General features: G+C 31.2%; 1 protein-coding gene and 1 long non-coding RNA gene across 3 annotated transcripts; one reads left to right on the top strand and one right to left on the bottom strand.

Moving 5' to 3' along the window:
• The first annotated feature begins 91 nt into the window (after nucleotides 1–91).
• Nucleotides 92–2150, top strand: LOC128201079 (uncharacterized). Its single transcript, XR_008253065.1, has 2 exons — nucleotides 92–1064; nucleotides 1514–2150. It is a non-coding gene; the product is annotated as an uncharacterized LOC128201079 (long non-coding RNA).
• LOC113519534 (carnitine O-palmitoyltransferase 1, liver isoform) lies at nucleotides 1863–24879 on the bottom strand. 2 transcript variants are annotated; one of them, XM_026904649.3, is made up of 17 exons: nucleotides 24565–24879; nucleotides 21028–21183; nucleotides 19368–19504; nucleotides 18779–18887; nucleotides 17826–17993; nucleotides 16808–16929; nucleotides 16299–16500; nucleotides 15799–15998; nucleotides 11930–12108; nucleotides 10415–10548; nucleotides 10162–10187; nucleotides 9521–9583; nucleotides 8748–8929; nucleotides 8298–8503; nucleotides 6969–7167; nucleotides 5545–5705; nucleotides 1863–5298 (listed from the first exon to the last, which is right to left on the bottom strand). In XM_026904649.3, the coding sequence occupies exons 2-17, from the start codon at nucleotides 21166–21168 to the stop codon at nucleotides 5200–5202; spliced, it is 2328 nt and encodes a 775-aa protein (XP_026760450.1). In that variant the 5' UTR covers nucleotides 21169–21183; nucleotides 24565–24879; the 3' UTR covers nucleotides 1863–5199. The 2 variants fall into 2 exon arrangements, with proteins under 2 accessions (XP_026760450.1, XP_052752666.1); XM_052896706.1 differs by lacking the exon at nucleotides 24565–24879 and adding an exon at nucleotides 24114–24250.
• Nucleotides 24880–26803: the final 1924 nt, after the last annotated feature.

Raw genomic sequence — 26803 nt, 5'->3', positions numbered from 1 at the left:
GCGGGGAAACGCAAAACTGATATAGGCATGGGTTACAAGGCTCTACGCTGCGCAATTGTGCCAACTCACTTCACTGCGATACATGTGTCAACTCACTTTTTAACCGCCTCATTGAAAATAACTTGACGCACAGTACAGCACAGTATCAGAAAAGTGAAATAGGCTTAGAGAAATATGGATAATATTTGTAAATCATCCATTTTATGGCATTTGGAAGTATCTATAATAGTACAGCGATACAAATCATCTTATGCGTTACAATGCATATGTAATTCAATAAGCAACGCAGTGGACCGCGCCTGAATTATTAAGTTAACGCAAGAAAAATTAATAAGTTACCCATGTTAACTAATCGTATCAAATAAAACCTAGATTACAGAATAAATACAACAATAAGAACAAATATAAAAAAAAAAAAAAAAAAAAAAAACAGATAAATAAGTCAAAAGGCATATAATACGTGATAAACATAGATTAAGTATAATACTCCTACGTGTGCCATTATCTTTTTATGATAATAATATAATTACTTCGTATTAGTCAACATTAATTATTTATGGTTCTAAGTCACACATCAAAATAAAAAGAAATATGAAATACCAAGCTGAAACTGTTGTACGAATAGTTTAGATAGCAGTCATTTGCATTGCATTTGACACTATTTTTGTTAGTTGGCACTCTTGCGATTTCATCATTTAGCTAAACGTTGGCATGATGTTATCCGACCAAATCCATACATTTAAACTTAGTGTGGAATTTATGTAAAATTTTATAGTATGATAATACCGAAAATGTATTTATATCATTGAATTTAATATAATATATTAATTACTTGCTCTCTGCAGTTTAATTTGCTACTAGGAGAAACTAATGAGGAATGGAAAATATTTAAAAAAAAAAATTCATCTGTAAGAAACACGCTAATTTTGTTCAAAAATAAAAAGAGCGACAATTTTGGAGTTTCTTACGAAATTCTTCAGTGTTCACTTTCCCGGAGTACAGAATATTTATAAACGTTGCAAATTTTGTTCAAAAAAGGAGGAAACGTAGATTCAATATCGAAGGTTTTTACTGTGGTTTATAACTTTACGTAAAAGTTTGTTTTAAAAAAAGTCATTTCACCTATCATCATTGATGACTGGTGGCCAATTAGCATTTTATTAAAAAGTACTATTTAAACTGGTATCAAATATCCTGAGTGGTGACGGGGTTGATGGCTGGCTTATTCATCGAATTTGTGAATAGGTGCTGTTTTTGGGGATTGATCTTTGCTCGTTTGCTCATTTATTTTAATTGAATAGTATATATAAATAGAACTCAATGTTAATTATAGTTTCATCCTCATGGGTGCATGGCATACTACTATTGTCCATGTATCTTGTTAATTTCTATTTCATACATCTAGGTTATGGAATGAGCTCCTGTCTTCAGTTTTTCCTTTATAACTCATAACAAATGTACAATTATCTTGTATATAATAGTTTAAAAATAGTAACTGTTGACTTTCTTGTAGGTTTTTCTTAGGATGTTTCTCCTAAGACAGCAGTAAAGACATTCCAAAGGGCAGTAAAATCATAAAACTTTATGATTTAAAAGAACTAGCAAATAAGTGTATTTGTATAAAGAATATTTCTATTCTATTTAGTGAAATTTTCGTCTATTACAAACTTTTATAGGAAATCACCTAGTAACACTCTAGGGGTGACTTCCAGCTTAACTTTTGATCTTATGTGAATAAATTTGTCAACTATGTTCAGTCAACAGTCGGCTAACAGTTTTTTGGTGCTCAACATTCTAGTTTCGTACTCTGGTTGTAGGAATATGACCTATTGGAGACCAATATAATTAAATAATATACATGATAGTTGAATAATTATATTTATTTACAATAGACTAATAAAAACTTGTAAATTTTATAAAGACAATTACCGGAATATTGATTATTGCATTAGTGTAAATAGAGGGTTCCAGTCTAGGTAACATTGCATTGTATAAAAAAATCACACTTTTGGACCCATGAGCTTAATCACTGTTTACAAGGCACAAGTAGTATTGAACAGTTGTATGAATAAAAAGAATTGTATTGTATTGTATTGAACAAAAACAATTGTATGAATAAAAAGAATAAAAGATTAAAATAAAAAATACAACAGATTTATTTTAAAAACAAAGTTATAAAGTTACCCAATATCAACCCCCTATATAAAATATGTATACCTAAAGATAATGGACAGAATTTTATATTGTAATTGTTATAGAGTATTGATTTAAAATAAATATAACTGCATATTTAATCTGTATTTTGTTGCTGTACTTAATACAAATTCCAGAAAAAACACCAGTTCCAAGCATAGGCATAACAAGATAGCAACGGGGTGGGCACGGCCACTAAATAAATAATAGTTGGCACGGCAAAAAGGCTCTTCATAACATGAGAGGCTATTTGTTGATCTTGAATATCACGTTTGATTTTATTAATTGTTCCTTAAAATTATAAATCTAAAAACTTTAAAGAGTATCTAAAAATTTGTAAACTTTTTTATAAATATATTTTTTATATATACTTTTTTATGTACATAGGTACAAATCACGAGATGATCTATTTCATATGGTGACTGCAGATATAAACACACGACACGAAGTCACAGTTCAAAAATATGTACATATTGATCCATTATTTGGCTCTATATACATATATTGGTATATACATATAACTACTGTTTAAATTCAAACACATAGAAACGTTAAGATGTTACGACACGACAAAATGTTTATATCTGAGTCCATAACAAAACATGTTTGGTGACCTGCCTCAACCAAAAGCTCTAGTTATATCTATGGTCTCATGGAACTATTAGTCTAAGTAATTATTATAATTAAAATGCACTTAAAAGCAAAAAGTATTGTTAGTATTCTCTTTATTTACAAAACATCAAGATTGTAAAATATATCTTATATAGCTTATATGCAAGACATATTAAAATAAAATAGTAGTTTCTATTAGCTGAAAAATCCCAAATCGAAAATAATTCGTTGGGATATAGTCCAATGTTTTCAGATTACTAAACACAGATCCACCTAGATGTCTCATTCCATATCTATTAGTTATATTAAAACCTAAGAGGCCCCAAAACATGACACATTATTTCATTCTCACGTAGGAAATATATATATATATAATATTGGTACAATAATTATACTAATAGTATGCTGGCTTTAGACGATCATCTAATTCTGATCTTTGAACTAGGACTCTCTTTTTGTAGGTCTGTACAGGTGAGAAATTGTACTTGCAAAGAATCAGATTTTTTTTTGTCGTCTGAGTACTTTTATGAATTATACGTTTCATGCAGTTTTGTATTGTATAATGATTGTCAGTTTACAAATCAGTGCCACCAATTCGTTGAGTACCAATCCAAACTCCATTTGGGGCCATTTTACCATTCCAAGAGTAATATCAAGCCAACTCGAATGATCTACGAACTGATTGTCAAGTAAACTAATAAAATAAAAAAGGTGCCGTTGGATTCTGAATCTACATGAAAACTAAGGATCCACATTACAGGCGCCCTATTCTACGCGTTTTTTTTTTTGTCAAATTTAGTAACTCCGAATCGATATTGAAACAGGTCTAGTAGGCTTCTCTGAAGCTCTTTTAGAGCCAAAAATTGTCCCACAAAGTAAATGCAGTTCTACGTTTGCGTTCACTTTTACGTCCATAAGTTTGTATAAATATGAGTTTTAAACTCCTCCTATCACAGAGGCACAGTAATTTTTTTAATATAAACTATTTTATCAACCATGTGGTCCCAGTATAGAATAGGCGTTTCCGGTGAGTGTTCTAAGAGAAGATTAACGGACTTTAATAGTTGAAGGATGGACAGCGGTGTCTCTCTTAAAACATCACTAAAACCTAGCTATAGCTGCCAACCCGCCTGCCAGCCATGGCAACTACCGGCAAAACCGCCCTCATTGGGAAGGCCTATGTTCAGCAGTGGACAATCAACGGCTGAAATGAAGATGATAATTTTATCAACGTAAAGACTACAGCAGTTGTAAAAAATATCAGGGTTAAAATCGCAAGAGAACCAATTACGCTACTGATAAATCGCATAGAGCCAGCATTGTTACACTTTATCACTCCACTAAATGGCGCCCATTAGTTACTGAGTATATTTGGCTATCGACACAATATATTTTACTAACATCAGATTTAATAGTGTCATGAACTCCTAGAAATTTTACAATTGTATATAATTAATAATTGATTACCTACTTACTTTATCGACTTATCAAAATATTGATAACGTTAAAGTCTCCTCAATTTAAGCGGTGGCAAGCGTATTCAATTATATCTGATATTTATTACACAGAGATTTTATAGATTACGTTTGATTGATACCTGTATATGATAGAATTAGTTGCAATATTCATGGATTAGTGATAATGATAGTGAGAGGAGTAGAATCGATATTCTATGGTTAGCATAGAGGAATTGGAAAGCAAACGTAATCGTTAAATAGACTACGAACTGTGAAAAAACATTTAATATATTCTGTATAGAATGTTATGTCATTTGATATATTTGTATACAATGTTATGTCATTTGATATATTTGTATAGAATGTTAACGTCATTTGATATATTTGTATAGAATGTTAACGTCATTTGATATATTTGTATATAATGTTGTCATTTGTTATATTTGTATATAATGTTATGTCATTTGTTTTATTCTGTATAGAATTTCTGTCATTTCATATTAAATATAATGAGTATAAAAACGCTCTGCTATCACAGCATCGACACGCACGTCAGTAAGTTTGCCGTGTGCTTACTTTAATGTAAACTTCATATGTATAGATTATTATAAACTCACCAAAATATACTTATTCATAACTATAATACATTAATCAAAGATATCGTCAGTCACTGAAACCCTGTTTTTCTGAGTTTATAAAGACATTGATTTGTATTGCTTGACCGTGCAATAATATATATAATATTGCAACAGCTATATATACATAGTATTTATAAAACATAATTGTAGCAACAAAATGTAAGAGTGAACGCACTGAGTTTTCGCTTAAAATGTTAATTCATGCCTACAAATACTACACTAAAAATATTTCATTAACTAGATATTACAACAACAACAAAATTAAAATAATATTAATCTAAAAGAAACTAGAAAGCGCGTTAAGATTTAGCACCATTCTGAAGTTTGTTGTATTCAATAAATAGTTCTTGAACGTCTTTCATTGAGTTCTCGATTTGTTGCACGAAGTTTGATGAGCTCTATAAAAGTTAAAACAAAATTTACGATAAAACCAGTAAAGCCATCCAAAACAAGTAGCAGCAAATTTATAAAGTTTAATAGTTATTGAATAAAATAATTTACTGCGAATTTATAATGGAAATGTAGTGTAACGGTTAAAAGAAGTGATTTTATTGTAGCAGAAATGCAGAATTGCATACAGCTCACTTTTTCAATCACAAAATGTAACTTTAAACATATTTTAATTAAATATTTAGTATATTTACCGTTATAGGGCAACTTCTCTTGCTTGAAACGTGGAAGAATATCGTGTCTTCCCGCGCGATGATATATGATACTCCATAGCCGTCGTCAGCGACTGGGCCAAAGCCACCACCTGCGCTTACGCAGTTCGGGTTTTTCTTCAGATCCAACATGCTTGTTTGACCTAAAAAGACGACATTTTCAAAATTGTTTTAAAGGATCACTGGTAATCAGGCGATACATATTCAATGATCAAGATAAGCACCATATGATGGTAATGTTGTTTGATTTAACAAAGCTAATAAATCATATTTGGTGGCATCTATCTACCATGTTTGCTTTACAAATATTTTCTTAAGAAATATCGTAACGAGACTATTCACTACATTTTTAACACGGCAAAGGTGGCAATTAAGCATATAAGACTGTCTGATGGTAAATGGTCATCGTAGCCTATGGACGCTTGCAACACTAGGGGTGTAGTCTCGTGCGCGTTGCCGATCTTGAAAAAATCTTAATATGCTTTATTTACAGAAATCAAAGTCAGTAGTTACCTGAGAAAATTACGGCAAAAAGCAATTTCTTTAATCTGATCGCTGGGGAACAGTAACTCTACCGAAATCACACTGTTCATGATAATTCAAATTGACATTTTTATTAGCAAAACATACTCGTAAATATTATAATCAATAAATGAGATCTAGTACTCAGACATGGGTCTGAGGTTAAACAATTTTATCTCAACTACTCCATTAGACGTGTTCATAGTCCTCATTAGTTACGAGTAATGTAATATTGCGTATATAATTTACATTCATAAGTAAATATTGTATATAAATCAAAACTAAGCTTTTCAATTGCTCAATATGTCTGTTAGATAAACAAGATAATTTATAAATAATAATGACAATAACACAGCTTTGCTCGCGTTAAACAATTTGCAAATAAAATATTTACAAAATTTTTCACTTGTTCTCTACTAGTTCCCATTTTAAAATCCTATGTTAATGGAAGTTAGAAACCGCGAGGACCCTCTGAGCAATATTCAAGAATAGTTTGGATGGTTCAGAGTGATATTTAAGCTAGTCAATAATTCAGTTTCTTTTACTACAACAGTCACCTATCAATAGTCTAGCTATAATTTAAGTAATTCCATATATTCGTTATTAGTTTTTATAGATTAGAAACTGCATCTCGAGAGTTGTATATGTAATACTATAGTCAAGTAAATTATGATAAGTTGGCTAGTACAACGATTCGTATGTCAGCAGAGTACCACAAAACTAATGAGCATTCTCGACGAGCAGCTTCCTTTTAAATCAATAAAATATATATGTACATTATGTATTACAGTTCCAAATAACATGCAAGCAACTTAAAAAATAGCAGACTGTTTACATATGTGGATTTATAACGGAAGGAAACTTGCAAAATCTGTATTACTCACCGTGTGGTGTTTGACTGGTGGACAGCCGCCATGGTTCGTTAAACACCTCTTGCAGGAACGGGGACTCAAGTTCCAGATATTTGGAGACGACGTAGAGACAGAACAGGTGACGGTCGATACCGCGTCCAGCCATCGCGTCTTGGTACCCCAACTGGTGTCGTTGGCACGCTTTTCTGAAGAGATTCACCTTCGTCTCGATCTTGAAAGTAAATAATGTTTATTTTCAATATGTAATAATTGAAAAATTAATTAAGCGTCGTAAGTAATATACTTATTATTTAAAATTAGCATTTTCGTATAATCGTATATCAAAAATAGGGTCTATGTTAATATTCTTTTGGCTTGAGTCGCAAAACTAAATGTGCAAATATTCATGTTAATTTCACGATTTCATTCAAATAATACAAGTCAGTTGCCAGCTTAATAGGTTCCATCGTAACCGGTTCCAGCTGATATCAGCTTAATTTACTCTGTAGCGACATTGATAAATCCCAATTTATTATGCCAAAATAATTCGTACAATATATCCATTAACAAATCGCAGAGGATTTGCAATCTAATCGTATTAGGTGGATGACATTACAATATCACCTGATAACAAAAGTTTCCGAGGTTAATCTCATTATCACAAGTACTTGCCCTCCCACAAGTAAATAAATTTGCATCAAACTCGATCCATCCGTTAGGGTGCTATAAAAACCGATGAACACACATATCCGTAATGTCTATTTCTCTTACAGGGAAAGGGATTGTTAGTAATGGAGACTAACAATCCCATTGCTAGCAATATACCCGACCAGATCGACCTCCTCGCGGTTTTCGCTGAAAACTGTCATGATTAATTCCTGATGAATTCATCATGATGGGCTAACTGGCCTGTTTTCATCCTCATCGATCACCCTTCACTGGTGCCCCGCCAGCGTATCCCGTTAGCGCAGGCGGGATTGCCATTCCATTTTCATCCAATAAAAAAAATGTCTATTTCTCAGTGACAGTACGTAGAAACAACAATTATTAATAACAGTAATTTAACATATGTTCTGTATTTTTTGCATTACATAAAATTATCCTCATAAACTTGTGGAAAAACATACAAATGTTGTGATGGACAGCAGCATTCCTCTTAAAACATCATTAAAGTCTAACTGCCGTTGCCAATCCGCCTGCCAAGCATAGCAACTATTGGTAAACCCTCTTTATGGAGGATGCCTATGTTCAGCAGTGGACAACTAAAATAGTATGGTGATAATAAATAGGTCCATCAGTTAGGTGACAACTTTGAAAGTGGCAAGCAAGTTGTCTATTTGAGTAGAATAAAAAATATCTTACCGATGCGTTAGGGTCGCACATGGCTTTCACCCAGGCAGAGCTCTCAATGGTGCAGGGTCTGACTGTCTCGGTACGGCCTTCGCGGAACATCCTCGTCATAGAAGCTTCGTATGTGAGGCAGAAGCGGCCAGCGTCTCGGTAGTACGACAGTTGCAAGATCAACTGTATAAAGGCGTCCGGTGACACTCTGCAACTCTTCATGAAACCTACGAGTTTAATAGCATATAAATAACCTTTACTCAAGTAAACTTGTTTACAAGCTCTTTATAATTGTTATTTTTTTAAAGATTCTACTGCTGGCTTTGAAATGTTGCTATCTACTAAGAAGTACCAGCAAGAAACTCCTACAGTTTTAAATTTAAAAACAGTAATGTCTGATGACCTATATGTGCATACATGAAAGAAGGTGATTTTGTGTTGATTATGAAAATATTATTTTATATATTTTACCTTTGCCATATTTGGTGTACATAAGTATTCTAAGGTCGACGTCGTTGAGCAATTTTTGTGCGACGTTGTAAGAAACATCGATACCCTTCAGCAAATCTTCGTTTGAAAGATCCCATTGTAGACGAATCGGTGTAGGCGGAGGAGTTTCTACTACACCGAAAGTGTTGCCATCCGGTTTGTACCTACAGAAATAAAACAATTTTTAGTAAATGTAATTAATAAAAAAAAATGTGAAAGTAGTGTCCTTTAGGACTTATAAGTCTTAAGATCGCTTCCTATAAAAAAACTAAAGTATTTGACTAAGATTTATGAGATGATAGCTCAGTGTAACTACCTTGTGATGTTTTTTATGTCTAAAAATGAATTTACATCAGTTTGTTTCTGACTTTTCATATCGTATAAAAATTGCAGAACAATAAATAAAAAAAATTGCAATTAAAATTAGGCTTTATGCATTTCTATGTACCGATATTTCAATTTCTATTTCTCAATTTTATTGACGACGACAATTTTATTCATATAAATTATTAGGCTACATAAATATCATACGGAAGCGTTCTCAGTGGCGTTCGTGTTAATTACGTAAAACACGAGATATCAGAACTTGTACAAAACGTTACGGAACTTTTAGAGTTAAAAACATATAAATAACACCCCTTATCTCCGTCTTGGACAGATAAAAATATATCAGTGTTAATGACGTTCGAGTATGTAATAAAAGATAATTATTGTTTTGACTAACTCAAGGATGATCAATAAACAGAGGTACTCACCCAATTTCTAGCTCTGACCAAATAACATATTCCCATAAATGACCCATGACTGGTGCATCTGCCCTGTAACAAGCAACATAGGTCATGTCAATATTATGGGCTGCGCACAACAATATTTCTGACTACGCTCTTGTATCTCCAGAGATAATCTTCGGTTCAAATTTTAATCTTGAAATTGCATACTACGACGCATACGTGTTGTGCAAGTACAGATAATTTTTGTCAGAGGCAGTGCCTATCGTCTACGCCGTCCATTAAGTTGTCGAGTTGGATAAATATAAACGTAACTATGTAAATTGACAGTCGTATGACTACAAATAAAAAATTGAATATCATCAAATATAGAAAAAAATTTAGTTTAGTGATTGTATATTTTATGTTTAATATTAAATCATAATCGTCCCAATCCAAGCTTAGTTATGTTGTCCAGGGATCTTATTTATACTAAGATTTAATCCAGGTTTCCTTCTTTTTCACTGATTTATAGTTCTATGCTGCATTAGTAGTTTTTTACAATATCATGGGGATGATAAGGAGTGACCATTATATTTATACCCCGTACTAAGATATCATTATTTCTAGTTTAGACAATAAATATACTCTCAATAATAAACATAAAATATTATAATATGTGTGCTTACCATGTATGTTCTGAATTGAAGCCGACCTGAAAAGATAAAAAAAAGAATCCATGTAAAACACCTGGTTATATTCATAATTTAAGATTTAATTACACAAAAAATATTGACCGATTGGGAACAACCACTTGTTGGAGAAGTCGTATAAAAATACAACAAAGTACAAAGAACGATGGATTTACATTTTTCCGCTATTACACGAGTTTAGTTTTAGGAATAAGTATTGTAATTGAAAAGAATAATATGAAATACTCACAAAGCCAGTTTTACTGAAGCATAAGTTGAAAGATTTGTCAAACCAACGATCGTGGCCTTTTCCGTGTAGCAATATACGCCCATACCTGTCCAATGAGGGTGGATCATTCTCATCATAACCATACTCTTGGTCATCTGTAACACAAAATGACAAATTGGATTTATTGTTGCGTCCGCTGATTTAGTAAACCTCAATGGGCCTATATATATTGTATATTCGTAATATTAGTAACATAATTATGTTTGAAATAGTTTTTAGATTTTAAAAATGTATAGAAACGGTTCAGCTATTCATGAGTTTTCCACTTAGCAACTCTTCGGTTATATTATATTTGAATAAAAAGTTCACTTAGTTTCATCATGCAACTTGGAATACCAAACAAGCTACAAAGATTCACTTAATGGAAAGTGATAACCGTCGGTTAAAGACATGAAGACAATGAACATCACAGACATCATCATCTGACGACCTATGTGATTTCACTTGTGAAAATCAAGCTACTGACCGAGTATTTAGAACTATATTATCATGTGTTATAAAATTCTATAATTACATTAAAGAACCGATTTCTTTTTTTTTTACGACACAATTACCACATTAGTATTGGTGATAAGATTTGCAAGTGTTGGTGTATAAATTAAAAAGAGAAGGGTCAAATATAGTGTAAGAATAGGGGACATTGGAACTTGATCCTCGTTGCCGAAATAAACAATATGGGGTCAGGGCCGGAACCTGACTAGAAGATAGATAAATTAATTATAGTCAAGGCCGAGGCATTCTTCTAATAACTAATGATAATGGGATGTCAAATTATATATTACTTAGCGGACTATCAATAACATTACGCATGAAAGATCAATACAAAATAAAAACAACAACAACATATTTTTTCATGAAATAACTAATGTATAAATATTTAGAACTATTGTAAAAAAGTGTCCTAAATATAATTAATGTAATTTAACTTTAATATTGTACTTTAATCTCTTATCTATATAAACAGATACAAATGCCATGGGCATGTTTCATGATTCCCATATTTGGAAATAATGGTCCATCAGAGGATGAAGAAATATGATTGTGAAAGTAAAAGGATACCAGAAGGTTGATTCCCTGTGGCAGCAATCATTGCGCAATTCATTACTAATTGACAAAAAAATGGTGTTACATAGCACGATTGCTTCCTAATCGCCAGTTGACTTAAATGCACTTTTATCTGACATGCTATTTGCTATCAAGTAGCAAAAGTCAGCATTAATAATAGTTCCTAAATACAAAACTTTCACTCGTTAATCTTTTTTAAATACAATGTAAGTTTACTATTGTAATCTTTTGGAGGAAACAATAAAGAGTATTTATCTATCTATAACGGAAAAAATGAAAATTTCAATTTTATATAAATACATAAAAACTGAAAATAAAGCAAGAGACGTATGCATCTGAGATTTATTACCAAATAACTTTTAAAGATAATGAAAAATATTTGTGAACTATGAGGCTGTGTGATTTACATACCCAGGCATACGTTAAATGCAGCACGTTCTATACAATGCAGGGAAGTTCTATTGTGTCCTCTATTGAACATCGTCTGCCTGATATGAGCCCAGTGGGTACGCTCTCCCGCGGTCAACGCAGCTAGTCTCTCTTCACCCACCGCGGGTGGTGAGTCGTCATCTAGGATTTGTTGAATTTGTCTGTGGGATAAAAATGAATTTCATTACATTTCCATATTACTGGCTAGAGTAGTCCATTGTCTAGATATAAATAATAATAAAGTAGAACAAAGCGTGACTGGTGTATATCGGTAGACAGTGATAAAGTCTATGCCCTTCTCAATACCAAATACAATATGCACATCAAATTTAGTGACCATCGGTTGAACTTTTAAAATGCCAAGAAGTAAAATAGCCAATAACATTGACTTTTAAATTTATAATTAAGTAAATAGTAATGACTAGCTGCTTCACTTAGAAGTTTGGATATAACCTATCCACGTATAAAAATTAATTTAAATTAATTCAGCCATTTAAGCATGATTGTGTAACAAATTACCAAACATATATCTTTATAAACTTTCACATTTATAATATTAGTGCAATAAGATTGTAAAATATTTAATTGTAACACTACAAAAAGAAAACGAACGACTTTAAATAATATGTAGACTGATATAATATTTATTACATAACTACGGCATTGTATGTAAATTAGACATCATTTAAAGTGACCTTAGGGACTCAATTGGATTGCTATTCGTAATTAATAAATGCACTCTACTAACGTAGCGGTCTTAATTGCACATCGCACGTATGCTCGTTGCGTGGTACGTACTTTCAATTAAAAACGAGGTCTGGGTTAAGTTTCTGGATTATTTCGTTACAATAACAGATATTAATATATTTTTGGGCGCTTAGTTTCTTTTCAAATCATAATTTCGAGTGAAACCCTATTCCTCCGTATGACGTTCTCAAACATCTATAACAATGTTTACATGCAACTGTGATTGTGTGTAGTCTGTGACTGTAGCGTCGGTTCAGTCCAGTTTTAGACTTGAAACAGTAGATTTCATAAAAAAAGTTCTTAAAAATTTCTAATCAATATTACAATCACATGGGACAAATTACATACTATTTGTGTATATAAATGGAGGAATCAGTGGTATTTTTCGATAATTATACGAAATGTACTGGAAGATTTTTATAACTGTTCGCATTTTTTTATGATAATTGATAAAGTATCGTTAGTTGAACATATATATAATATAGGTATTCCAAAAGGAGGTTAACAATCCATCTGTAATTTTTTGTGACTATGTTACGCGACTGCTTTTGATAGTTATTTTTCCAATATATTTTGGGTCTACTTCCGTGTTGGTCTCATGCCAATTTTTATGACTACTACTGAGCTGTTTTTCTTTACAATAAAAAAATCTACTTTTAAAGAGATACGATTCAGCACTGAAATAAATGTATTTTGAGGGCAAAGCAATAAACTGAGTTGTGACCATTTTGTGTTACTATGCACACATGCACGAAAAGAAAAATCTCGTTTTGTGTATCTCTAACTATATCTGTTGTTATTTGTGTAATGCAATTAAATTATATATCTACTTATCCACCATTTCCAAACACGTGAGTCTTCGAAACATCCAAGATGTTGTTCATCGGTATATTAATACAGTTTTCTTTTTGTGTAATAAAATGTACTTGCAAGTTAGATCTATTGTATTTTCGTAATTTTATTGACGTATCAAATATATTTTATGTGTACTTATTTAAAAAAGTTTTTGCATAATATAAAAGCATATAATATAAAAATATAGGTTTCACATACTAAGCTTACTCAGTGTAAATGCAATTAATATTTATAGGCGAATAGAAATTACTATATACACGTGACAACGCTAAATATACTATAATAAGTAATCATATAGATTACTTTTATCTTATCTCCTAGACTTCAAGTCGATGTCTGTAAACGTAGTGTATTTAATAGTAAGATAATGCTCATTTATATTTATTTTACCAACAGACTAGTCTGCTAGTACGAGGGTCAAACTGAAAGTCGTTAGAAAATTAAAAACTGATTAAATTTGCAGGTTTTTACCTTTATTTTATCTTTTCAAAATAATGCGCATTCACGTTAATACATCGCTGCATCCAATAGAACCACTGAGAAAAGTACTTTGCCCACTCGTCCTTAGGGATCTCTTCAACGGCCTTCTGAAACGTAGCAACAGCTTCCTCGGCTTCCATAAAACGTTTTCCTCGAAGTTTTTCTTTAATTTTTCGGAATAAATAAAAATTGCAAGGTGCGAGATCAGGGCTATAAGGCAGATGACCTAGTAGTTCTACATCTGAGGTCGCCAAATAATCGATTGTTTGTCTGGCGGTGTGCGACGAAGCATTGTCGTGGTGAAGGCGGATCCTGCTGCGAGGTCGTTTCTCACGTACTTTTTCCAAAACAACTGGCAAACAATTGTTACTGTACCACTCTGCAGTAACTGTTTTTCGATCCTCTAAAACAATTGTTGCGTAATGACCTGTCCTTCCAAAGAACGAGGCCACCATCTTTTTTCCCACGCTTCGACCTCTCTTCACTTTAGTTGGCAACTCCGCGGAAGGAAACATCCACTGAGCTGACTGTCTTTTAGTTTCGGGATCATAACAGTAAATCCAGCTTTCATCTCCCATAACTATGTCAAACACAGAATTTGAGTCACCTCTGTTAAATCTTTCATGCATTTCACGACACCAATCAACACTCTAAAACTGACCATAATTTGAAATCTAAAGGGTTGAGGTCTGTGCTAGATGAGGGCCAATCTTCAGTTCTTACAAAGTCTGGAACGTTGGTTTCAAGCCAGGCTTGGGTAGTTTGTGCCTTGTGACCAGGTGCAGAGACCTGTTGAAAAGTCCACGATCTATTTTTAAAAAATGTATTGCTGAGAGGTTTCACAACACGATCCAAGACTGTATCTTGACACATTTTGGCTGAAGTTTTCACTCCTTTTTAACAAAAATGTAGTTCTATGACTTTTTGATAAGACACGGCCCACCAAACCATCACTGATATAGGATGATGATCACATTGTACCTTTCCGATCACTTGAGCAGCTTCTTTAGAATTCTGAGCGTACATTTTATCATTTTCTTTATATTCTGTATGTTCTTCAATCGTGAAAATTTTTCATCGGTAGAGAGGATATTTCACCTACGTATTGAGACAGAAAGTCTCTCTTGAATTGTAAAGATTGATTTAGGGTATGTCCTGTATATCGACGATAAGCACCGAGCTTCAGGTCTTGTTTCATAATACGCGACAGAATCCTAGCGGGAATCTTCATTTCTTGCGATAAGATTTTTTGCTTCCTAATGGAGTTTCGACTATTCTGGTTTTAACAGCATTAACAGCCTTTGTAATTCTAACAGCACGCGGCCGCCCCGATCTTTTCTGGTCTTCGACAGAGGAAGTGTTGTTGTATCTGTTCTACGATACACGAACATACTGCGACTGATACCAAGTTTTTGAAGTGTCTGGAATATGACCGACGGCTTCATACTCATTTTGTTCAAGGTGATCACTGCAATTCTATTTTCTTTAACACCCCATTCCATTTTGTAATTTGATAATCAACACGAAAAATATGTAAAATGGCGCGGAATCGAAAGAATTTTATAAAATAATAAACATGTTCCAAATTCAAATTAATAAAAAGTTGAAAAAAATTAAATTATTTATGTAACAGTCTTTATGGCCAGACTAGTTAGTAGCGTAGAATATAGAGATATTTGTTAGTTGGAGGGCCCTGTTTAAGAGTTCACTTCAAAAATCATGTGTATCATCCATAACACAGTTAGTTTAATGTAATAATTAAAACTTACACTTGTATTTCTGCGGGTTGCAGCAAACGTCCTCTGGAGTACACAATGACCTTGAAATATCTCCCCTTGTGGTATACAGTAATGTGTGATGAGTCCTCATAATGCACTATTTTATCTGTTTCAATTCCAGGCACACGGACCGTGTTGAACAATCTCTCATATTGCCACGAACATAGTGGCACCATACCTTGTAGCATTATCTATTGAAAGAATAATTAAAGAGGGTGTGTATTGTTATCATTGATATTGATTATTAAATTTATATCTCTATCGCAATCAAAATAAGGACAAATAAAGAACTTCCTTATCGTGTGTTTAATATAGAATATATGGTATTACAATTTATAATTACATTATTAATTACATTCATAATCTGTTGTATAATTAGTAACATATTGATAATAGTAATCGTACGGCTAGACAGAATAAATGCTAAACGTCAATATTCATATTTATTAAGACATTATCACGTGTTTGTACAATACAAGCATTATACGTACCGGTTCCAATTCTTGTCTATCAATAAGCCTTCTAAACTTAAGACAAAGATGAATGACGACGCCTGCGCGCGCTGCCTGTATCTTAGTTGGTCTTAATAGGATAGCATCAATCCCATAGAAGTTTGAATTTACCATTAGAGGTGATCGACCACGTAGGTACACATATTCCTCCCACCAATCAGACACGTAGTTGCTGGACCACCTAAAATTTAGTATATGATTTTTACTTGTACACTGGATATTTTGTTACAATGTACTTAATACTGACAACAAGGTAGCCAGCACATCTAATAAATGAAGCAATATGAATTTAAATATAATATTTCTTTTGTTTTATTTGTAACAGAAATTAACTATATATAATATTATGATAATATTTTATGGAACTATTATTTTTCATACAAGTCTATGCAATAGATAATAGATATATTATTATTTTTATTCTCTACTATATATAAAAAAATTAAAAATGTTATAACATTTTGTGTAAAGATAACGTAAAAACTTACCATGACTTCAAAATAAGGTATCGCTGGAGCTTAACAGCTATTGTTTCTTGAAATTCTTTTGCTAGTTTTTCAACTCTCTGAAAGTTTTCGTCATCTAATAATGGGCGAACGCTAATAAGATACTGGAAAAAAAAAGTTTAGCTGATATAACTGTGTATAGGTTTAGTTATAAAAGATAACGTATACTAAATCGTAACTCCCCATGAAAGTGAACAAACTTTTCTCAAATGATATTGTCGAAATATGTAAATAGAAAAATAATATGCGAGTGTAAGCTGTCTTATAGTTATATTTAAGAGTTCGGTGTGTAAATGCTCCCCGCCACTAAGTTATGACCAAATCTTGCAAAACAATAGTTATCTTGGACTCTTAATCGAAGTACAATCATGTACCTATCTATTTATATCAACTTCATAACACTTGACTACACAATATTGAAATTATCAAAAATTAAAATTATTTAATCAGTTGTCTGCAAAATAAATAAAAAGATTTGGCTATCAAAATATAATTAAAGATTGTATCCGAAGAAAAAAAAAACCTATTTCAATTGGGACAAAACTAACAAAGTTATTTTGATCTAAAAACTACTATTACTACTACGGAATCGATTTTGATAAAATTTCTATGGGACCATTCTGTAAATATATTTAAAAAAAAAAAAGGATTTTCCAAATTGATTTACAATTGATGGAGTTAGGAGGTAACAAAAACCTCCTTCTGTTTAAAGTTGATTGAAAATTAAAATAATCCCTATTTCTTACTATAAACAGCATTTTTCCAAAGGTATGTACTATGATTATGTATCATGGAGAAATTTGTTCAATTTCATATTACGAATGCTAATCGTTTGATAATTGTTACAAATCTTTTCAATCATTTAAGCACGATTGAGTTATAAATACATTTTGTAATATTTTAAAATTCGTGTCATCCTTCGATAATGTAAATTTATTTTGAAATAAAATCTAATTAATTTATTTTACTGAGTGCTTTATGTTAATCCTGAGTTCCTCACCCGTTTCATGGTATCTCGAACGGAAGGTAAGGGAAGCCTTGGCAGTGATCCTTGAAAACTGTACAGTTTTGGTTTATTCCACCCTGAGAGCACCTTTACAACAGCTATCCACAGCAGTGTTTTTCTAGATATTTTAGCACCAGGTGATCTGGATTCATACATCCAACCCTAAAAAGGTTTTATTATAATAGAGTGATATTATAATAAAAAGTAAAAGTAGATATATTGCAAGTGCGCCGAAAATGAAACCTAGAGAGATAACGCTGTCACCATTATAGAATTTACATACCACTTTTCCGTAAATGACGAACACTATCTTACTGTTTGTTTTAATCATTCAATATTTTTTCAATTATTCGACAATGTGATGAAATGGTATTATGCTGACACAGCGTCAGCTTAGAATGTATTTTTTTTTACTTCTTGCAACGTTTAATGAATATTAATAAAAGGACTTCCTTTCTCAGGAATGGCAACGCATGGGGCGTATCATGGGCGAAACAGTATACTTTGTTATGTCCATGGTACTGCTCATGTCTATAGACAACGGTTACCACTTTACATCAGGTGGGCCGTCAGCTTGTTTGCCATTCTAAGTTGTATAAAAAAAATATTACTAATATAATAAAATTGTAAACAGGGGTCTTAATGAGACTAAGAGACGTTACAATATTAGTCTTTAGAAATTTTGTGTTTGTCTGGTTTTTTTTTTATGTTTCTTCCGCAAATACTAAATACAATTAATTTGAATGTGGTTATTACAGTTGTATTCCTGAAGAGGGACTCAGGAATTTGTTAGCGCATTTGCTCTATATAACTGGCATGTAAAAATCATGTTAGAAAAAAAAAATAACATCAGCTTTGTACTAGCCTACGTCTAACTATCCTAGCGTGTAGATATTGATAGATTGTAACTGATTGATGATAAAAACTTGTAGCAGTTAATACATTACCTTGTATATCAGCAGCAGTTTGAGAAGATACCGCATAAAGAATATAACAGAAAGCCACATTGTGAGAGCTGCTAATAAGCAAGCAATGATTTGCCACATAGTTGAGTCGCTAAAACAAAACCATGTATAAACTAAAAATATTTGAAAGCCTGCACTTATTTATAAAAATATATATGATAATTTTAAAATAAACTTCTAAGTTAGGTAGTAATGTATGTAAATAGATCGATGGATGTAGCCACGCGATGTTTTTATGGTGTATTCATATAATTTTATACATGTACATAATAAGTATCTCTATTTAATACGTCTATAGCAATACATATTCCTGATTTTAATTAATTTTTGAAGGAGCCGTGGCAGGGATATGTTGATATAAGAGACAACTTTAATCTTCAGTAATATCCGAAGATTGTTTCCACTTTTCATCAGGTATACTATCAGCTTGTTTGCTATGCTTAGTGATATACATAACATTACCAGTTATGATAAGCGAAAAAGCGCATTAGAACATTGTCGCTATGAATCTACTTGATGGATAATGATATTGCTCATTAGGCACATATAATTACTATCAAACTGTACATACCCGGGTAGGATTATTGAAGCTTTATTTACTAAGTTGAATGGTATATTGATGCCACCGAAATGAGCAGCAACCAATAATGTCCATAACACATAAAGGGATTGCAAATGTCCAGGATATACTCCATTGTGTACACTGTTCTGTGAAATAATAAAGAAAATTAGTCGACTACTTTTAACGCGATTCGATATAAAATATACTCACGACTGTACTCTCAGACGGAGAAATATATAAGACTAATGTGAGTAAGTTAATAATGGTAATCGTTACCAACTTGTTCATATACATTAGAATATATCGTGGCATTGGAAAATAGTAGCGACATTAGTAATCAGTATCGAGTGAACCTACATGTGATTTCCTCTCGAGACCATCGTGATGTTGCGAATTTACTACAATGAGCTAAGTAATCGACCTGATTTATTCAGTTATATCATCATATATATATATGATATAACTGATATGACTATATAATTTTTTATCATATTTAACTGTTTTGTTTTAATTTCTTTCCTAATTCGATGACTAATCATTTTACTTATTACTGTTATTTTTTGGTGGTTATCTGTTTTTTTTTTTTTTTTTTGATAAGATTTCCTTTCGTTACTGTAGTAATGGTTTTATGACAAATGAGACTTTTTCCTTACTAATTGTGTTTGTTTTTCTAGTTATGAATTTTAGTTGGTTTAATAATTTATTATATTTTTCTTGTATTGATGTACCTTCTTTTCCCATAAGTTCATTGTCGTCTAGAGATTTTTGGAGGTTGTTTAAGCAATTGTTCCGGGTCGCCTATGTATTAAATACCTAATGTGAAATCATCTTGTTTTCTTGGGACGTATTCCTGCCAATGTAGCCCGAATCGTTCTGTGGTCTGTATTAAAGTTTAGATTGCGTATAATAGATATATCCTCGAAAACTTGTTTATTGTTGGACATAATATAGTCTATTTCGTTCTTATAAAGTCCATTGGGCGAAATCCATGGCCATTTTTGCTTCTCGTGCCAAACCCATGTCTTCCTATGGTATTTTCTTCTCTATTGTGTTCCGATTTGCCTATTAAAATGACGTTTTTATATGCTCTTTCAATTGTATTTTGTAAATCTTCATAGAATTTTTCGATTTTTATTATATGTTCCTTTTTTTTCCGATTCCGTTGGCGAATACGCTTGGATAATACACCATTTTTTTTTTCCGTTTCTCCATTTATGGGTAAGTCTTCGATATTGTTTATAAAATTTCTTGTAATCCAACCCAACCAAGGAAACCAACTCTATACAGCCTAGGTGTCTCTCCTTTATAGTATAATATATAATTTTTATATTTCTTTATACTTTCTCCAAATCTTCTCATTTCACTGATGCCAATAAAATCCAATTTTATCTCTTCTATTACCAGTTCTAGTTCCTGTAGCTTTTCTGGGGTTCTAAGGGAACGAAAGTTGATGGCTGCTATATGAAAATCCTTTTCTTTTATTTTAAAACTAATTAACCAATTTTAAATATTAATTTACCTATAGAAAAGTTCTATTAGAGATAACTACTATTTCATTTAAGATTTTCTTGTTATAACTTTTGAGCAGTAATTTTATAACACTGCCGGATTAGATCCAAGAAAGAGATTTACAACATCAACATTGCTCAGATAGAAAAAAGTTACTTACCCTAAATCTTACGAGACGTTTCTTCCAGGACCTGACGCCAGATTCCCATACTAAGTAAAGGACCTCACGGTCAAAGTTTACATCCCAACCATCGTGCGTAATTGCAAATGAAAACGCCACTGCTGAATGCGCTTCCGCCATTATGAATTATCGCACCTGCAATGCAAAATCTATTTTTATTTTTGCTCATTGTAGTAACAATTAAAAATACATTGCGAGCGAGAAGTTTGTTTGAACCCTAGAATTTGACGTGTTTCTGCTTGTCCTAAAAGTTGACAATGTATCTTTGCTAGTAATTTGTAACTATACAAGGGCATTTATATAATTAAAGCGAATTAATTATAGTTGGTATTTTATATGTATGATTGGATAATGAAGATAAAACACTTTATTAATTTAACGTAAAAAGGCATGGCAATAAAATATAATGTAAGTTGTTGTTTGTCATATTACCTTTATTACTACTCTGTCTATTCGTCCCATTCCCTCTACAGGGCAAGCAGAAAAAAATTGTGTAAAAGGCCTCCTTATTTATACAACACAGGATAGTTATTACACAACACTAATTTATTCACAGCCGAAATTATTGACTAGTACTATATATAACTTTACACAGACATATAATATAGGTACAAACTAAATAAGTAATAAAAAGGGCTTCTTTTATATAGTCATAAGGCTAATGTAATGAGTTAGGTGCAGCTGAAGCCAAGAGAAACGACTAGTCTATATAAAAGGAGGACTAAAGCACAGCAGAGTCACTAGAATCACGAAATTTTGAACATTTAACCTTCAAGGTTTATTTATATTTCGTATATTTCAAAAAGGTGTTAATAAGATCAAATCAGGGAATAAAAAGAGATTTTAGATGTGTATGTGCTCCCATATCTTATGTGGGATACATAAAAACGCAGTTACTGATAATTTTAATTATCATCATTATCATTTCAGCAACTTTGTTCAAAACGAAATTGCTTCAAAGTATGCTAAAATCATGTTTATACGCTTGAATATATCTGAATGAAATTTAGTACAGGGATAGGCGATAGATAAGTGCCTGACGAATTCGCCATCGCCCAATTATCGAATTAGAGTAGCCTGTGTTATCTGAAATCAGATAACAAATATCTCGGGTTGCAATCCAGAATACTTGAGCCAATTTAGAAGAATTCTACTCCTAAATTTAACCAAATAGGAATTGATATTGGGAATTAATTATAAAAAGCATTGTAAATGCCACTGAAGACTACATTCTGATTTAAAACCTAGGATATATTATATCCTAATTGATAGGGCTACAGTTGTCTGTTACAATAGTACTACATTTTTCAATGTGAACTGTGAGCTTTTTTGAAATGACAAATCGCTTTGCAGTCACACTATAACAAAATGTTTAAGTAATATCAAATTACATAGCAATACTCTTCCAACAGCATTTAAAATACAATAAGTAAATGTACATACATACATTCAAAAGTATAAAAGACCAGAATCATTATCATAAATTACCCAAACTTACATAAGTTTAATAAAAAATTATTGAGAGTAACTTCTATTAAATAAATAGGTATTATATTCAATTGTATTTTTTAACAAGAGTAGAAGAGTTTATGTTTTTAAGATTTAATTATAGTATGAACTATTTGATATTATAATAAGCTTATGGGAATTCATATCATAGTCTACATTATCTGTCAATTTTCATGATTAATCATGTAGTGTTGTCATGCACCATGTCATACCAGCATAGAATGCACCCCATCCTTTCACATGGGAACTTAGTAAACTTAATGGTTGAGGGATGGGCAGCAGCATCCCTCTTAAAATATCACCAAAGCCTAACTGTGGTTGACAATCCACATGCCAAGTATGGCAACGACTGACAAAGTTATGGGGAATGTAAACACTTAATGGCTGCTATGACGATATGATGATATAAAGTGTAGTGACAGAGTAAGGATACAATGAACTTTCAAAGCCCCAAAAACCAGTATGCTGGTAAAAGGTAACTAATAGAACAAAGCATAATGCCAGAGCATAAGAAAATTATAATATTTTTTTTAGCACACACAAAGTAAACTTTAAGTAAAAAATATAAGGCAAAGTAAATATTATGTATAGAAATTTTGTAATAAATAAAAAACCACATAGTTGATTAAAATTTTTTTTATTAGTGGTTGATTGAAGAAATTATGTTTTGGAATATTTTACAAAAAACGACATAAATATGCTGAATAAGACTCGAAAATCACCCAAAGATATTTGCAAGACATAATTATGATATGTAATTACACAAAACTGCCTTAAAGACAAATTGTATGTCCAAAGATGAAGATGGCTCGAAGGAAACATTTTAATGTTAATAAATATTAAAGTGATTTGCTTCTATTGAAAAATATTTATAGCAAATCTATAGGAAAAAATTTTGCACTATATATTGTGCTAAGAAATAATCACTAATAATAATAATCATCATCATACATGATTATCTAATTTAAATATTATTCTAAGGCCAGCCATGACAGCACAAAATATAAGCAAAATATGTAACAACTCAATTAAAACAATGTCATCTACGATTAATTGATAAGTTTTTTGTTCAATGTCTTTGCATACATAATAACTAAGTGTGTTGTGTGTATTGTAGTCATAATTAGTGAGCACATATACAATAATATGAAATACAGATATGAAGGTTATTGTTGATTTTTATAATTTACTATAACAATTTTTCAGTTACTAAGAAACTTTTGTCGAAATTGTTTTTTAAATTGGGCAGTAAAATGTTAAAAAGCTATTATGCAAAAATGCTCAAATTTAAGTTTACATCAATAAAAAATATCTTTAGTTACATTTTAGTTAAGAACAATATTCGACAAACTAGTTCTTAGTTACAATAAAATTCTAGTTAATCTAAAAAATATTTATCCAGCCTTTATAATTATGGAGAATGTTACTACAACTTTCTAGTGTTTTATGGATGTACCTATGCTTGTTATTACTTGATATTGTAGGTAGTTAGACATTTCTCTTTCTAGACAGATTTATGTTAGTCTGTTAACAGTTTAGATTTACTAAATACGTACCAGAAATGAGCAATTCTAAATTTCTGATATAAAACAAAATATTGATAAAGTTTAAAAATAAATTTCACTTTTTTAACATTGAGTAGAGGCAGTAAGCACTAGGAGAAATCGTTGTATACACGAATACATTCGCATTAAACAGGATATAAATACGCGTTCGCAAGAGCACACGCACACAGAAATAAGAGGTGTCAAAGTCTAATCCGGGGAACGTTACCGCATTCTACGTATAAGTTTACCCACGTAACAAAAAAAGACGGTTGTGTTAACTGTTAATAGAACAACAGTTAAGACTTGACAATATAATAATCATCATTAGAAATTAGCATTTTTAAATGTTTCATGTTAAATACATTTAAATATTATATATTGCCGTGACTTTAGCTTTTAACTTTTAAAGTAAAATAGAAGTAAAAGATGATAAAATTACCAAAATAATAAAATATCATACCTTATAAGTCACTAAAATAGATGAGAAGCGGCAATAGGTACTCGTGAGCTGCACAAATAAATGCGCAGACAGGTATTGTAACAAGTACCCGTTATTTTAACAATTATACGCCACCTTTCAACATTATGTTACAAATAAAAAAATATAGAGTTTATACAAATATAAACAATTTATTAAAAATAAAATTGATTAAATTAATTGTTAAAATAAATTTATAGACATAAATAACTTGAAAGCACGAGCGTTTACAATGCTGCAATAGCAGATTAATGAATTAATAAGATAGAAGCAAGAGAACGATAAACAGCGAGTGCTCAAACGCAGGTAGACTCAATCAGGGTTACCAGATGCGATCTTTGAATTTTACCCAAATATCAAATATTTTTTTCGAATCGATATAATTTTACCTAATTACAAATTTGTATTGCTTTTCGACTTGTTTTGTTATATACCTCAAAATAAATAACGGTAAGAAAATACAAAAAATGCCTTCCTTTCATTTCTACTTGTAGTTTATTTTACCGTCTCGTTCTTTTGTTTTATTTTCATCTTAATATTTTATTATATTTATACAGTATGTTAATTAACGGAACCCATTTTTAAGTACCACATATATGAATGCTTAAATTTTAGATTATGATGTATACGTTATATATCCATAACTTAAATAAATTATAAAAAAATAGAATTGTGTCAATTTTTTAATTATTTGTAGATATTAAAAAAATACTTTATTGATGTTTATAGAACTTTAAAAAAGTAGTTACGTTTATATAAAAATTTCTTAAAAAAATAGTAAATAAAAAAGAAAATGAGATTAAACTGTAGAAACGTAACTTTGAGCAATATGACATTAATGACATCACATTAAAGTAAACAATCATCGAGTGTCATACAAAAGTTTGGCCAATATTTATTATTGTTATTTTTTACTGTTACTTAAAAGAATAAACTACAAATGATATGTACTATAAAGACACGGAAAAAACTATTTGTTAGAGTGCTAAAAAGGTCCAAATAAATTCAACGATTTTCTTTTGTGAACATTATTAACCAAATTAAAAAAAGAGGACATTCTAAGTTCTAATGTTTATTATTTACTTATGTATGTTTACTATGTCAACTGTAGACTGATTTTAATTTTTTTTTTATAATCTAAAGAGTATAATAATGAGGAGGTCAAGGTATTTCCAAAAGACTATAGCTTAGCTATAACCAAGCTTATTCTTAAAAAAGTGGTAAAGAGGTTTCTTCTTTCTGTCCAAATAAATCGCCCACAATTCTCTAAACCCATTTCACTTTTCTCTGAAAATTTCTCAAAAATATTCTTCATAATTTTGCTAACAAAAAAATTATCCAAAATTGTGACATAAGTACATAATCTGGCAACACTATAGTCAGCTCATGTAGTTTTTGTTCAGTATGTTATTTAGATTAAACATGGTATCTAACATTCTCTTTTTATGGTATCTATCCTTTATAAAATTAGTAATCAGTTATTATTTGGTTATGACAGCTGAGAATTACATAAGAGATGAGTTCCTAATCTAATTGCCGTCGATTATTTTTTTTTACATTTCGTTCTAGACATAATAATAAAGCAGCCCTTTAAGTTGCCTCTGCAGAATGTTTTTAAAAATTAAAATTATTATTATGAATTTAGTTCTGTCTTCTGCCATGGATCACAAATAGCGCTGTTATGAGAGAAAATCATTGATAAGGATAGACCTGCGGCACAGATTAAGGATAATCCTTGCATATAGTATAAAAATTTAATTAGATATTTTAAATAAGATAAATCAGGCACAAACCCACATTGTAATAATAGATTTATGCGTTTTGAAACGGAACCAAGGTAACCAGAGTTCTAAACTTGTTAAAAAAAAATATCTTTTACACCAATTAAATTAATGTCGATCTTCTTGAAACCAAACCATTAAAACTAAAATTAATGATGTATGATAAATTAAAAAAAATTGATACATTGCAATATTCAACATGTCGCTAAGTAATACGTATGAAAACATAAAAAAAGTTATAGTAAATATATATATAAAAAAAATATGTATTGAATAGAAAAATTTGACACGATAATCAATAAGTTTAAGTTTTTAATTAATTTTAATTTTATTAACAATGATCAAAATATAATATGCAAAACAATCCATACACTGAATTATTTGTTACGCGCCCTTCATAGATATTTTTGAATTTAAAAAGCATCATGCATATTTAAAAA

Source organism: Galleria mellonella, unplaced genomic scaffold (genome assembly GCF_026898425.1).
Source record: "Galleria mellonella isolate WM207_F2 unplaced genomic scaffold, CSIRO_AGI_GalMel_v1 utg33, whole genome shotgun sequence".
NCBI classification, from domain to species: Eukaryota; Metazoa; Arthropoda; class Insecta; order Lepidoptera; family Pyralidae; genus Galleria; species Galleria mellonella.
The sequence above is the reverse complement of the archived record's forward strand: the minus strand, read 5'-3'. Positions and strand labels throughout refer to the sequence as shown.